The sequence below is a fragment of the Leopardus geoffroyi genome, chromosome B2 (assembly GCF_018350155.1).
Source record: "Leopardus geoffroyi isolate Oge1 chromosome B2, O.geoffroyi_Oge1_pat1.0, whole genome shotgun sequence".
Taxonomy (NCBI): domain Eukaryota; kingdom Metazoa; phylum Chordata; class Mammalia; order Carnivora; family Felidae; genus Leopardus; species Leopardus geoffroyi.
Genome location: NC_059332.1, coordinates 122,351,020 through 122,367,407, shown reverse-complemented (window position 1 = coordinate 122,367,407; position 16,388 = coordinate 122,351,020). Strand labels below are relative to the sequence as shown.

At 34.9% G+C, this 16,388-nt stretch overlaps 1 protein-coding gene across 15 annotated transcripts in view; it reads left to right on the top strand.

The window, feature by feature from the left end:
- AHI1 (Abelson helper integration site 1) overlaps positions 1-16,388 on the top strand; it is a 214,469-nt gene that overhangs the window by 74,318 nt on the left and 123,763 nt on the right. For 14 of the 15 annotated variants that reach the window (XR_006717587.1, XR_006717588.1, XR_006717589.1 and 11 more), the window contains 2 exons: positions 9,888-10,084; positions 13,789-13,815. Coding sequence is in view for 12 of the 15 variants with exons in the window: in XM_045499720.1 (XP_045355676.1) it covers positions 9,888-10,084; positions 13,789-13,815 (224 nt within the window). In the remaining 3 variants the exon portion in view is untranslated. The remainder of the gene's footprint in view (positions 1-9,887; positions 10,085-13,788; positions 13,816-16,388) is intronic. The other variant, XM_045499722.1, reaches the window with a different exon arrangement.

The window sequence follows — 16,388 nt, the reverse complement described above, 5'->3', positions numbered from 1 at the left end:
CTAATAAGCAGACTTTTTTTTTTTCTGCAGTATCATTTACTTTATGCCTCTTGAGTATGTGATTTTTTTGTATTATCTGTACTTCGTAGGGAGCAGAGATGGAGGCTTATTCATCTTTTTGTTACCAGTACCTAGCCTGAATACTAACACACAATGAAAATACATGTAGTATTTTAAGCAGGTCAAGTCTTAAATTGGTAAATTGTCAGCATTACTTGATAATCCCAGGTAATGAGCCTGACGTTCCACTAGGTGGCAATCTTTTCTCTGAATCAGATTAACTCTGGAGTACTTTTTAGTCATAGTGGCTTTCTGAGGGAAGACAAATCTTTATTGAGCATCTATTGTGTGCCAAGTTGAATAGAGCTATAAAATCCAGGAATCAGACTGAGATTACCATGCTCCTTTCCAGTCTTTTGTGCTTTCCAAGTTGTCGATTAAACCTCTGGAAGAATTTTAGTTAAACTGAACAACAATCTCTAGCATTGACACTAAATGTGATTTTATTATTGGATTCATGTTCATTAACAACCACCTACATTGTCGTTGTTGATGGCTTTATTTTGCACACTGCAACATACTTTTCCAGAGTTCAAGGCAATGTATACCTTTATGTTCCTATAAAAAATTTGTTGTAGAAGTTGTTTATTGACCAAAAGTCCATGGTGTTTGCAATGCCTTATGTCTAACATAGTACCTGGTATATTACTGATGTGCAGTAAGTGTGTGAAATGAGAATTACAAATCCTATAGAATGGCATTTTTCCCTTAAATTTTATAAAAAACATAGAATGAGAGGCATGATCAGTGAGTAAATTGGGGGATAATAATAATAGTGGTAGTAGGAGCTAACATTTATCAAACATTTACTGTGTCCCCTACTCTTTTTTTTTTAAGTGTATTTATTTATTTATTTTGAGAGAGACAGAGAGTACAAGCAGAGGAGGGGCAGAGAGAGAGGGGGACAGAGGATCTGAAGCGGGCTCCTTGCTGACAGCAAAGAGCCTGATGCAGGGCTTGAACTCATGGATCGTGAGATCATGGCCTGAGCCAAAGTCAGACGCTTAACCGACTGTGTCCCCTACTCTTATGAGCATATTACATACATCTTCCCATATAGTCCTCTCAAAACCCCACAAGGTAGATGCTATTATTATCCTCATTTTGCATATGATGAAACTGAGGCACAGGGAGAATGAAGTAATTTACATCAGGTCACACATTTGGTAGATGTTAAAGTTTACCCAGCTAAGTCCAGAGCCCATAGTTTTAAAACGCCAGTCTGCTTACTTCAGTCTTGGCATTTCCTGTTTCATGAGTAACTTAGTTAAGAAGGTAACCAGATATTCCTGTAATAAAGTGTGTTGTTTGTTTTTAATTTTAATATTTCGAAAAAGCCCTTAAGACTAAAAGGAACTTTCGTTACTTAGTATTATTAATAGTTCATTCCTTTACAAATGTTGGGGACAATTATAACGCATTAAGCAGTTGTATTCTCAGTATAGTCCAAAATACGAATTATCTTTATTATGTAGCATTAAATTTTAATGTAACTAATTTTGTAATATTTTTGCAACAAGCTAATATGTAGTTGAGGTAAATTTAATATGCATAGTTGTCTGTATAAATTTAATAGTGTTCTTAAAGTACTAATGATGAATGCCTGAAAACAAGCTCGGTTATTACAGTTCTCATACTTGGATAAGGTTATGCAGTAACATATATAACTGATGGTAGGTCCAAGTTTAAGTGTCTATTGTTAGCCTGGTAGGAGAATGAAGAGATAGAAATGCCGTATTTGAAGATATGCTTAAACTACCTATTTCTTTGTTGTATCCTGAAGTGTCTATTAACATTCTGTGCAAAATGGATACTTTGATTTGGTTATGTCATTCATAGATTGAGGACATATGAAAAAGTAGCTTTGAGCATAAACAGCTGTGAATTCCTCATTCAGACATTTTTTTTTATGTTTACATTGGTGCTTTTTAAAGTGCATCAAGAAGGAAGAATGGTACAGTGTGAAATAGCAGTGTGATGGGAAAGGCTGGAGTAGGAGTGAGCTCACTGGAATTCTAGACAAAGTGCCATCACTTTCTGCTTGACCCTGGTCAAGTAATTTAGCATTTTTGTATCTGTTTTTTTTTTTCCACTGTAAAATTAAAATACCTATCCTGTTTTATCAAATACCTCTCTTAGTGTTTTATCAAAGGCAAAAATGCAACTATAAAGCATGGTATAGAGCATTCGTATATTAAGAATTCATGAACCAGGCTGCAGTAGAGAAATCCTAGCCATTTTCTATAGCGATACACACATCACACACTTTAGTTGAATAGCATGACATATGGAAATTGATGGATAATGGAATAGGAAATCAACAGAAAGACAATAGCAAGTACTTCAGGAGACCTGGAGATAGTTTATTATATTTTGGTGTTCACCCAACAGATTTGCTGAATGTCGGTAGATGCTCTCCCATTTGGTTAGCTATGAGGCATGGATCTATTACACTTTCTTGTATAGCTTTTTGGACAGTTTCTTTTCTTTTCTTTTCTTTTCTTTTTTTTTTTTACCGTTTATTTTTGAGAGACACAAGAGACAGAATGCGAGTGGGTTAGGGGCAGAGAGAGAGGGAGACACAGAATCTGAAGCAGGCTCCAGGCTCCGAGCTGTCAGCACAGAGCCCGATATGGGGCTCGAACTCACGAACTGTGAGATCATGACCTGAGCCGAAGTTGGATGCTCAACTGACTGAGCCACCCAGGCACCCCTGGACAGTTTCATTAGTAACACTTATAAGTTCTCTTTGACATATTAAATATTAAATATAAAATTACTAATGGTCCTGAATACACCCAAGCTATTCGAATCAAAGTGTTACTCAATAGAACTTCTCTAGTGCATCCATACAGTTTCTTAAGATTAGCTGAAGCAGGAACAAGTCGGGCCCAGTAAAATACAATTAAAAAAACCATTATAAGCCCTTAAACATTCTTGTCCTGGCCCATTCAGACTGCTATAACAAAATACCAGAGACTACATGGCTTTATAAACAACAGAAATTTATTTCTCACAATTCTGAATGCTGGGAAGTCCCAAGATCAAGGCATAGCAGACTCGATGTCTAGTGAGAGCTTACTTTCTGGTTCATAGACAGGATCTTCTAGCTGTAACCTCATGTGATAGAAGGGGTGAGGGAACTCTCTGAGACCTCTTTGATAAGGGCACTAATCCCATTCATGAGGGCTCACCTCGCAAAGGCCCCACCTCCAAGTACCAGCACTTTGGGCATTAGAAAGAACTTCAACGTGAGAATTTCAGGAGGACACAAACACTCAGACCACAGGAATTCCCTACACATTGCAGATGTTAGAGGAAGAGAAGGAGGGTGCTGCATAACTGCTGAATGCTGGGAAACTAGAAAAGCAGACCTGCCAGCTTACAGTAATACTATATTTAGAAATCGTTCATCTATAAGTAAAGAAATTAGGTATCCTGTAAAATGACTATACCCATTAACAGAGCTGTGTAAAATAATAGGTCTTGAACAAAGGAATTAAGTGTTGAACCAAAAGGAAATCTTAATGTAGTATAAGAGAAAAAATATTTTGTTTTTTTAGGTGCACTTTATTATAAAGTCAATAACATAAGTAAATATAGGTTTTAATAATAACAAACATGTATTCACTCTGAATGCAAAAGGCTCTGGATTAAAATATCTTATTTCCTCTGTTCTTCCTCCTATAAAGATAAAAATCTCCTGAGAAAACCACGTTATTTTTTATAATTGTTTAAGGTCAGAATGTACACAACAGCACTGAACTTGTATAAATCAAAATTTGATTATCAGTTATGAAAACATTTTATGAATTTAAGTGTGTAAAATTTAAAATCCCCAATTATAGCCAATTGTAGGCAGGTTTATAAGTAATTTGATGGGTATATCATTCCTTTAAGCAAATGTAGTTGCCACCTCTGTGTTCTTAGCACCTTGTGGGTCCCTCTGCTACATGACTGAGCGCACAGTAGTACTTACTTGTTGACCTCCAAGAGATTCAAGCCCCAAGACGGGCCTGTGTCTTTGCATTCCCAGAGCCTGCTCTCGTGCACTCCTAAAAAAGTGGTGGAAGGATGGAGATGAGACGTACAATTTTGAGTTTTCTCAGGTTAAGTTAGTTTTAAGTGTATAAAGTTAAATTAGCCAAAGAAGAGAAAATGACTAAGTGAAGAAATACAGGTATTTAATTGCAACATTGTACTCCAATCATGGCCTATGTGAAAATGGTTTAGAAACCTTTGAAATGTTAGAAGCGTAGAGCTCAAGGGAATTTCAGAAAGCTTCCATTATGACCTATTTTACAGTGAAATAATCTGTACAGCGCTATACAAATAGGTGTATGTATTTGTGGAGGGTGAGGGAGGGGAAGAATGCAAAGACTTGTAAGTAGCTTCTGTTTCTAGTATCTGAGAAACTAGGTCTTTGAATATTTCTGCAGACTTCTGTTTTTATGACTGCCTTCACAGCACTAGAAGTGTTAAATATAAAGTACGATGTCCGTGTGACTCCTGGAAACCCAGTCAAATGTCTTTTGCATAGAAAACTCTCCTTAGACAACAGAAACAAATATTCATAATTGTTTGGGCTTTATTTTTGTTACCTGCATCTGTGTAGGCCATTGTAATCTTTTTGGAAAGGCATCTTTATACCACCAAAAATAAACAGGCAATGCTTTTTGTTATTTTTACTTGTTAAAAAACTCCTTTTTTAAAGAAAATATGATACATAATACTTAGTGTAGCATAATACTTAGGAAATACAATTTGGCAAGAAGAATAAGATAAATATCAAAATCCTGCTATCCTGCATAACTGCTGCTTATATCAGCATTTATGTGCTTCTGTGCTCGATCACTCATAGCTTCAAGTTAAATCGTGCTGAGCTTATTAGGTAACTAGCAAGTACAGAAAACCAGAGAAATCAGAAAATGCCATTAAATACTTTAAGACCAGCTCTACTTTCCACTCAACAACAACAAACAATGAAATGTTAAAAGAACAGTTTTGAAAAGCAAATAAGGCAAAGATGGTGAAACATTATTTTTATCTGTTGATTCATTCATCCCTGGCTCATCTACTAATGTTAAGCCTTCAGTTTCCAATTCCAAGAGCACTTTTCTTTCACCTCCTCAAAGTTTCTGTTGTTCTTTAAACAATCTGAATATTTGAGAGTAAATTTTCAGTGTTAGGAAGGGAAGTTCAGAACGTGTACAGAAAAGTAGTGGGCAGACCCATGAAAATCTAAGCATAGAAGCAGCTACGCTTCCATCTGCCAACAGTAGTTGGGTATTGAGGAAGGAGCATCCTCTGGGATGGTAGGTTGTAAGCAGGTCTTCTCCCTCAGTATTGTTCCCTGGTACTTTCATCATTAAGGTCTGCAGAAAGAGAGCACCCGTTAGAGTGTGTGCTGTATTTAGAGTGTGTAAATGAAATAGGGCATGAATACAGTGGTCAAGGCCCTAAAATTTTTTATATGTGCTATCTCAGATTCATGGTTGATGAAACCCCAAGACCGGTGACAAAACAAAACAAAACCACGTGATTATTCTTTTGTATATCCATTATATTGCTTTATAAACTATTTTTCCTGCAATTAACATGTTAGCAATATTTCATCATGGCAGCTGTACTTCTGTACATAATTTTAGTTGCTTAATTCCCTTTCATTAAACAAATACACCATAATTTATTTAAAATATTATTGTACGATTCCACTATTACATAGTTTTTCAATATTTTAAACACGACTTCAGGACTTGCCTGGCTACTCCATTTTGCTTCTTAGGAAAAAGGATCTTGAGGTACAATGGGTCAGTTAAACAGGCCAAAAACAAACAAACAAACAAAAAACATCATTTTCTAATTTGCCTTTTTTTCCGTTATTCCTTCTTACTGGTGAGGCTGAATATTTCTTTTATTGGCCACATAGTTATTCTTTTGTGAATTTTCTGTGGTGGTCCTTTGCCCATTTTCTGTTAGATTATTCATTTTTAATTCATTTTATGGGGACTCTTTGCCTGTTAAGAATATTAACCCCTTTTATCACTAGTTTGCCATTTGCTTTTTTTTGTATGAGCAACATTATTAAGGTACATTGAAATACAGTAAACTGCATATATTTAAAATGTACATTTTGATAAATCTAAACATATTTAAACATGTGTGAAACCATCATCTCAATCAAGATAATGAACATATCCATCATCTCTAAGTTACTTTGTGCTTCTTTGAAATTTCTCCCTACCACATCCTTCCCCATGGCAATCACTATGAGTTAATTTCCATTTTCTAGAATTATGTATAAGTGAGACTGTTTATACCATGTACTCTTTTTTGTCTGACTTCTTTCACCCATAATTACTTTGAGATTTATCTCTATTTTAGCTTTTATTAATAGTTTATCCTTCATCCTTACAATGAGTATTGTTTCATTTTATGATATATCACAGTCTGTCTGTTGATGGAAATGGGGGTTGTACCCAGTTTTTAGCTATTAGGAATAAAGCTGCTATGAACATTCATCTACAAGTCTTTGTCTGAACACATGCTTTCATTTCTCCTGAGTAAATTCCTAAGAGTAGGAAGACTGCATCTAATTGCAGATGTCTGTTTAACGTAAGAAGCTGCCAGACTGTTTTTAAAGTGGTTATGCCATTTAACCTTTCTCCCAGTAGTGTGTATTTCAGTATCTCCATACCCTTGCTAAATTTGAAGTAGTCAGTCTTTCTAATTTTAGCCCCCTCTGATACTGATGTGCAGTGCTATTTCATGCTGGTTTTAATTTGCTTATCTTTAGTGACTAATGTTGTTGAGCCACCTTTTCATGTACATATTTCCCATCCATTTATCTTCTTCAGTGAAGTGTCTGTTCATGTCTTTTGCCCGTTTTTTAGTTAGCTTATTTTCTGACTATGAAGTTTTAAGTGTTAGGTTTTCTCCATAAAAGTGGTGCTCTATTAGATACATGATTTGCAAATATTTCTCCCAGTCTTTGTCTTCTAATTCTCTTCTTAACAGTGTTGAAGAACAAGTGTTTGCGATTTTGATGACGTTCTAAATTACCAATTTTTGTTTTATATGGAGTTTCGGTTTTGTATCTAAGAATCTTTGCCTAATCCAAGCTCACAAAAGTATCCTCCTGTGTGTTCTCTAGAGAAGTCTTACGGTTTTAGGTTTTAGATTCATTTTGAGTTATTTTCTGTACATGGTGTGAAGTATGTATCAAAGTTCATTTGCTCACATATGAATATCCATTTGTTCTAGCACTATTTATTCAAAAGAACCGGCTTTACACCATGTCCGTACATGCTGAGCTCTATTCTGTTCTCTTATCTATTTGTTTATCTTTGTGCCAAAAACAAAGTGTCTTGATTACTACACTTTATAATAAGACTTGAAGTCAAGTTGTATAACTCCCCCCTTTTTTTTCAGCTTGTTTTGACTCTTCTAGATCCTTTGTATCTCCATTTGAAGTTTAGAATTTGACAATTTCCCCAAAAGAGACCTGCTGGATTTTGAGTGAGATTACATTGAATGCACAGATCATTTGGGGAGAATTGGCATTTTGACAGTATTGATTATTCAAACCAGGAACATAATCTATCTATCTATTTAGGTTCTTCTTCAGTTTTATCTCGGCACTGTTTTGTAGTTTTCAGTGTACATGTCTTTCCCATCTTTCATCAGATGCTTCCCAAAATATGTCATGTTTTTTATATCATTCTAAATGGTATATATTTTTTAAATTTAAATTTCTGACTCTTTGTTACTTGTCTATAGAAATAATGCTGATCTTGTCTAAAGTTGATTGTTAGTTCTAATGACTTATGTTTTTAGATTCCAGTCAGATTTTTTACACAAATGTGGGGCCAGGACCTGAGAGTGAGAACCTCCATAAATTTCCTTTGTACTGCTTCACTTGTCTTACCATCATCTTAGCTCTGGATAGACGATTCTGTTTATAAAGACAATTTCATTTCTTCCTTTTATACATTCTATCTACTTTTTGGTAGTTCCAAGCAGGAGGGAAAATCCGGTCCCTTTTACTCTTATTTTGGCCAGAGATGGAATTCTCTTACCTTTCTTATGCTTTTTTATTTTTATTATGATAGCCTTATTTTTTTTTAATTTTAATAGAGCTCTTTAAATGTTCACATAGAAAAATCTGTCCATCTTTTATGTTGACAATTCTTAACATTTTCTGACTCATGCAGTCCTTTGACAAATAATCTGATAAAAGTTATGGATCTGATTTCCATAAACATTTACACATTCATATTTCTATATGTAACTTCAAAAGTCCACAGAAACCCTGGAGGCTGGTCTATTGATTGATTCCCTGTTATGAATCTTGATTGTATCACTTTCTTCTCATGTTATGTTTAGAAAGTCCTTCTATTAAAAATTATATAATTAAGGAAATACTTTTTAAGTGATTACTGTATACTTTTCTCCTTTGTATATACAAACAGGTACTTACAAATTTTTAGATTCCTTTATTTTAAATGATCAAATGAGATAGTGTATATAAACGCATTCTAAACACCATAAGGTACAGTATTCATGCTGTTGTCCTTGTCGTCGTCATCATCAAAAACATTCACTCTTTTGGCCATCTATTCCAGTCTGGGGAGTTAAATCCAAAGAAAGAATTATTTCAAGAAATAATTTGAACTATGAAAAGTACTTGTTCATACATGGTCTATAATGAGGGAAAACAAAACATTGTAAATATTTAGTAATAGGAGAATGCATAAATAAATAATAGTGCTTCATTGGATGAGATGTTGTAAAGCATTTAAAAGTGGTAACTACATAGTTATAAAAATACGAAAAATGTTTGTAATTAAATTGAAGACAATTAAATTTTATTCACATTATGGTATCTTGTGTAAAGTGTCCATATGTATAAAGATTAAGAGGGGTATAGAAATATGAAAAGAGTTGTTTTAGGGAGATGGGTTTGCAAATAATTATTTTTATTGTTCTTCCCTTTCCTTTATCTATTCTATTATGCCTTTGATTTTTTTTAATATTTTTTTTTATGTTTATTTTTGAGAGCAAGAGAGACAATATGAGTGGGAGAGGGGCAGAGAGAGAGGGAGAAACAGAATCTGAAGCAGACTCCAGGCTCCGAGCTGTCAGCACAGAGCCTGACGTGGAGCTCAAACTCACAGACCGCGAGATCATGACCTGAAGTTGGCCACTCCACCGACTGAGCCACCCAGGCTACCTAATGCCTTTGATTTTTTATATTACGTTTTCTGTATACATATATTTAAAGTTAGGTTCCGGGGTGCCTGGGTGGCTCAGTTGGTTAGGTGTCTGACTTCGGCTCAGGTCATGATCTCGCAATTTGTGAGTTTGAGCCCCGCGTCGGGCTCTGTGCTGACAGCTCAGAACCTGGAGCCTGCTTCGGATTCTGTGTCTCGCTCTCTCTCTGCCCCTCCCCTGCTCACGCTCTGTCTCTCTCTGTCTCTCTCTGTCTCAAAAATAAATAAAACATAAAAAAAAAATTTAAAGTTAGGTTCCCATTCCAACATGTTTTTTACCACACCAAGAGATGACATGGCCTTCAAGGCTGATTTATAATACTGCCTGACATAAATCATCTGTGAAATTATTATTTTTCCTTTTTCATGCTTTTATATTATTGAATAATTCCACAATTTCACATTTTGCCAGTCATGTTGTCTTTTTATCACCCAGTTTTTAAAATGTCTTATGTAGTTTCTGATCGTTGGTTTAATGCTACAGTGTCATGGCTTAATTATTTCATTGTGCTTTTGCTATGATGACTTTAACTAATTATGGATGTATTTTTTCAGTTGCCCAGCAAGAGGGTGAAATGTTCAAACGCTACAATGGGACATTTCTGTTACCTGGAATACACCAAAGTCAAGATGCTTTATGCACCTGTCCTAACCTGCCTCATCAAGGCTCTTTTCAGATAGATGACTACATCCACGCTGACAATTCTTCAGTGAAGATGCAGCAAGTGAAACAGAGACTCGATTCTGTCACAGTATGTCTGATGATTTTATGCAGTTGAGAAGTTGGAAATTTTAAAACCATTTTGATTCTATTTTACATTGCCATGCCAATAAGTATTAATTCAAAAAAGTAAGTAGGTTACTTAAAAATAGGTTTTCTAATGCTTTTTTGGTTGCCTTCTGGTATTTGTTCTAACATCACCCACTGCAGTAAACAGACTGATATGGGATAGGTAAACTATCATGCTTTCCCAACTTGATATTTCTGTAAAGACCAGCCCAAGATCTCTTTTGCTATTTAAAAATGGAAGTGCGTATGTGTGTGCATATGTACAACACAAACAAACACGAAAGGCACCAACCTGGGATATTATTCATGTAAAATATATTAGAGGTACAACCTCCTTAATATGCCAAAGTTTAAATAAGAAAGAAAAAAGACTTGAACAAAGAAATGGATAAAATAAATAAGCAGGAACTTCCAAAAAGAATAGATACAGATGTTCCTGAAGCATATTTAAAAGGATTGTTATCTCACTACAAGAAAAGTGCTGTCAAAATCAGGAATGGCCATAAAACTGGAAAATAGGTCATGAAAATGAGGAGGAGGATGCTTAATTAAAAATAGAGTGCTTTTTATTCTGTTCATTATAAATTATTACATTAACTTCCTCAAAGATAACTAATAAAATGTATTGGGAAGCTTAGATATCCTTAAAAATGCTTAATGCTCTTTGAACATAATAGTTCCTTTAGTTAGAATTAGCCTTGAGCTCCTTGAAGACAGGGACTGTGCAGACTTGTTCCTTGTCGTGTTGTCACCTTTTGGCACAGTGCCTGGCACTTAATAAATATAATCCCTTTCTCTCCTCCATTGATAGGAATCTTCACCAGTTTTAACCCAAACATAAGAGGAACTATATTGAGACACCTTTAGTTATGACTATACTTACTTCCTCTCTACTTTTCTTTCTTTAGAAAATTGGAGTTTCAGATATACCAGAATGCAGGTTTCGTTGGAATATAAGGGAAATAATTTTATTTTTATCAGTATAAATTTTAGAATATGTACTATAAATTAATAAATTTGTTTCAAAGTTCTGTGTATTTTACCATTTTAATTGAATAATGTATGATGTTCCAGATTTTAAAAGGAAGTATAAATAGATAAATGGAGTTTTAAAAACTAGAGAAAAATGTTTCTTCACTAGGGAAAAAAGTGTCCCTTGTGTAAAATCTTACATGGCAAAATGTCTTCACAGATTTAAGAACAACTAACTGACTGATCAATTAAAAAACAAGTTTCCTACAATCTGTTGATCTTTACACTATAAAACTTAATGTGCTGGAATTACCTTAGCCTTGTAGCTTTTCTTTTGTCATCTTATATAGCTGTCATCTTCAGATAAATGAAAGGACATAAGAACAAAAGAAAGTAGATGTAAAGGAAAAATCAGAAAAATATTTTTTAAGATATGAAATCAAAAGCAAGGGGGAAGTAGATTGATAATTTATTATAAGAGAAAAATTTCTTTCTCTTATTTATTTATTTCTTTTAAATTAGAGTGTCTGTTTGCATTGGGATTGAGGTAGACCAAGGCTGCCTTTAGAAATGAAAACTTTGTATATAATGGCTGTGGTTTTTGAAAAGCCCTATTTTTCCCATGTTGAGAGTGCACCGAACTCTTTCAGATGTCATCTGCAATATATTTTCTTTTGGAATGTAGATAGTATGTATGGGAATTAAAACAAAATGTCCTCTTTATTCCCTTGGCAGCTCTATTTTTATATTTTGCAAGCATTGACTGGATTGTTACCTTTTGTCACAAATCCTTTTTCTTGTTTCTTGTAATTTATTTTGGTAGAGCCCAATTTTTTGTTGTTAGGTTTTTAGTCCATTGAAGACTCTAACAGTGGTCTTCTATAGAGAAGTGTAATAGGGAAGACTTGATTACTTCTATATTATGAGGACTGTATTACTAGAGATACTTCTTTCTTTGTAACCACAGTAGGAATTTTTTAAATAAAATATAGTGCAAGCTTAGGGTATGATGTGTGTGTGTTTGTGTGTGTGTGTGTGTGTGTGTGTGTGTGTGAATTGCATAACCAATCCAGTTCAGCAGGTGTTTACTCATTAATGAATAAAGGAAACAAAAATAGATAATTCTCTGTTCTCCATAGCCTTACCATTTAGTCATTTAGCTCTTTCCTCTTTCCTTTAACAGAGTTGACTATACTTGCAGCTACAGCAATACCTGAAAGGCATACTGCAGCCCAGATAGATCTCTTAGGTAGACAGTATGCTAAGAGCATTGCCAAAAGTCACTCTTTTTTTAAAATTTGATCTTATCAGTGCATCCAAACTTGCTCAGAACCTGGGGTACCTACTGGGAGTAATCAGACTTACAAAAAGTTGATTTATGAAGTTAAAAAACTTACTTATAGGGAAAAGTATACCTTTCTAGCTGCCTGAACACTCAAGACCACTCTCACTTTTAAAAATTAATCTGAAGCCCAGGCTAATGATGACAGAGTTGATTATAAGCAGAGTCGTAGGAGTAGGGATTAGATAGATTTAAAAATGTTTTATGCCAGCTTTGCAAAAAGGTTAGTTTTCTCTACCTTTTGGGAGATTTCACCTAATAATGATTGATGATAACTAACATCTATTTAATCATGAATGATGACTAACATCATGAATTCCTGTGCTGAGTGCTTTACTTGTTCACTGTATTTAATCCTGAAAACCATCCTATAGTGTGAGTGCTAGTATTATCCCCATTTTACGGAAAGTGAAGTTGAGGCTTACAGAGCTCAAGCAATATCACCAGTGTCGCACAGTTGGCAAATGCTGGAACTGAGATTCAGTCCAGACAGAATCTCATGCTCCGGCAGTGTCATTTTCTCCTTTTAGTGATCGAATTACTGATACCCTTCAGACATAGTCTCTGTCCCTTAGAAATTTCTGGATAAAAAATTGATACTCCTCTTTTAGTTCTCTTTTTTTCCTAAACTCCACATTCATCGTTAGCATTTTTCTCTGTTTCTCTTGTAGTCTGATGATACATGCTGGCTGACCTTAATTGGACTTGGATATTTTTTGTGTCTCCATAGCAGCACATTTTCAAATCATTTATTATAATGTTGACTTTTACTAGTTTCTTTGTCAGAACTGATCTTTTTCTTCCCTTGTCCCATGAATTGTAGGTGGTTCCTTTCTGTAGCTCCTTCAATAGTGATAACATACTTTGCCATTTAGTAGTGTTTGTTACTAGATTTCCTCAGAAGTAAATTATTAATATGGATATTATATTTATGGGCATTGTTATTTGTAGAGATAATTATATACAATAATTAATTATGGGTGCGTCTTTGAGACATGTTAGTGCTCTGGTGTAGAATTTTGGCATTTACAAGTTTATTATTACTAGGTTTGTCTATGAAGTTTATTGAGGCCACACGGTTTTCTTGAGGCAGATGTGCGTGGGCTCTCCGTGCCTTTTGTTTCAGCAGGTTAGATTTACCAAGAACTCACTGAGTCTTTTTTTATTTCACACTCTTTCCAGCTCATTGGAAACAATGCAGAGTGACAGCTACAGGGTGATAGACAAAGAGGCTCTCCCAAATGTTGATTTTGGTTATTAAAGGATTAATATCAGAATGTGTTGAAAAGAGTTGATAATTTTATTAAAATAAAATTATGAATATTTCCTTACTTGTATTGTATTTCTTTTAGGAGGTGATACGAGCCTGTACTGCAAAGGTAAGCAGTTTTTATCAGGAGGAAGATAACTTTAAGACCAGAGCTTTCATTGTGATGTACCAGAGAATTGAAATGTACCATTCGGAGTTTTTACTAGAACTTTTACAAAAGCTAGTCAAATGTGTATTTTCCTTATTTGAGCTCAAATCTATCAAAGAATTATATACGGGAATCTGAGACTTTAACAAATACCTTCGTATTTTCGAAGATTTAAGAATATTAAGTAATTGGAATGTACTTTCAGTAAAGGGCCAGCAAGGTCATTTGATCCTCTGAGAAAAATATTATACGATACTTAATAGGTAAGAGACTCCGGTACAGTTCCAGTGGATGTATGCTGAGTAAACTGTATAAGCCGTGAAATGCATGCAAGCTGCGCGTAAATAACAGTGATACACTGTGTGCTTATAATGCTCTTGATCATTTACTTATACCAGTGTCTCACACTTCTTTTTCCATTTAGCTGCATAGCAATCCTGACAGGCAAATTAGATATTATTGTTACTCCAATTTTAGAAAGGAGGAAGCTGAGGCTTATTGAAGTTAAGTGATTTGCTCAAGACCCCAAAGTTAGTGGAAAAATAGTAGCATACCTTTTGATTATTAAACAGTTTCAACCAAATTGTATCTAAGATGCTTCCAACACAACAGCTTTCTTCTTTTTACAAGCAAAGCTATTTTATATACAATCTCTAACTCCATTGTCAAGAAAATAAATTTTAATTTAAAAGAGTTGGAATGGCACCATATGTTTGTCTTTCCCTCTCCTCTGTCCACTCCCCAAATTCAGTTGAATAATTAGACGTTCATTGATTTATCAAATGTAATTATATCTATCACAGAGTAAAAGGGTGAGACATTCAGAAGGGAATTAGCATGGTGTTGGTATGTTCAAAGACTGCTTTGTGTCATATCAGTGCAGTGGAAGTATTTTTTTTATTCGGTAAACATATACTACCATGTGGCAGGCACTTGAAATACAGAAGTAGGTCCTAGGCTATTGCTTCTTTTCACATGAGGCATCTTACAGAGGAAACATGTGAGAAAACACTATACTTACCCCATCACTGAACTGTCCAGTATCAGTGAGGACCCATCACTTTTTTACCTAATTATCGCAAGTCAACAGGATATGGAATATAGACAAGGGGAAGGAAGATGAAGGGAAGAAGAGAACAAGCTATATTCTGACTTGGGCTGCAGATATTCAGGAAACTTGCTCCTGATAGCGGTGATTACTATAGTGATTGTAGCTCCAAGATTACTACCTCTTCTTAAGTATACATAGTATATAAAACCAAAGTCAAAAAATAATTTTCTGGCTAGCAATTCAGAGCTTTTTCTCTTTAACAAATAAATATATATACGCTTCTTTTGTTTAAAAAAAAATTGTTTTAATATTTTATTTATTTTTGACACAGAGAGAGACAGAGCATGAATGGGAGAGGGTCAGAGAGAGAGGGAGACACAGAATCTGAAGCAGGCTCCAGGCTCTGAGCTGTCAGCACAGAGCCCGACGCGGGGCTCGAACTCACGGACCGTGAGATCATGACCTGAGCCGAAGTCGGACGCTTAACCGACTGAGCCACCCAGGCGCCCCCCCCCTTTTTTTTTTTTTTAATATATGCTTCTTTTGTAAAGCTCTCTGAATGTCCAAAAGTCAGGTGATCTGTACATATTTGCCAAAGGTTGAGAAAACTGTCATCTGCTAATCTGGAAGCTCTCTGCAGATGCAGGATCGTTATATTCATCTTTGTACCCCAAGTATTTCACAAAAGTAAAATAAATGCTCATTGAAAATATGATGATATATTTGGAAATTAAGTATTTGGAAAGATTAACCTTACTATTGTCTCTAGTTATTCTTTTTTGGTAAGTTTTACTGAGAGGTAATTCACATACCATCATAATTTACCCTTTTGAAGTATACAGTTACTGGGTTTTACCTTACTCACAGTCTGTGCAAGCATCACTATTACCTGATTTTCAAACTTTTTTATTGCCTCCAAAAAGAAATCTTGTTTCTCTTAGCAGTCATTATTTCTATAGGTATATGCACATGCACACACACACACACCCAAACTCCTGGCCACCACTAATATACCTTCTGTCTCTATAGGTTTGCCTGTTCTGAACATTTTATATCAATTGAATCGATATGTGGTCATTTATAACTGGCTTCTTTCACTTAGAATAATGTTTTCACAGTTCCTCCATTTGTAGCATGTTATCCATACTACTTTTTATTGCCAAATAAGATTCTGTTGTACAGATATATTACATTTTGTTTACCCATTCATCAGTTTATAGACTTTTGGATTGTTTCCATTTGGGGGCTATTACGAATAATGCTACTCCAATCATGTGTGTACCAGTTTTTGTTTAGGTGTATGTTTTCATTTCTTGAGACATATAGGAGTGGAATTGTTAGGTGATATGATAACTCTGCATTTAACATTTTGCACAACTACTAAACTTACCCAAAGTGGCTGCACCATTTTAGAATCCTGTGTGGTAATTCTGTATTTAACATTTTGAGGAAATTTTATATTTAACACTTTTCCAAAGTGGCT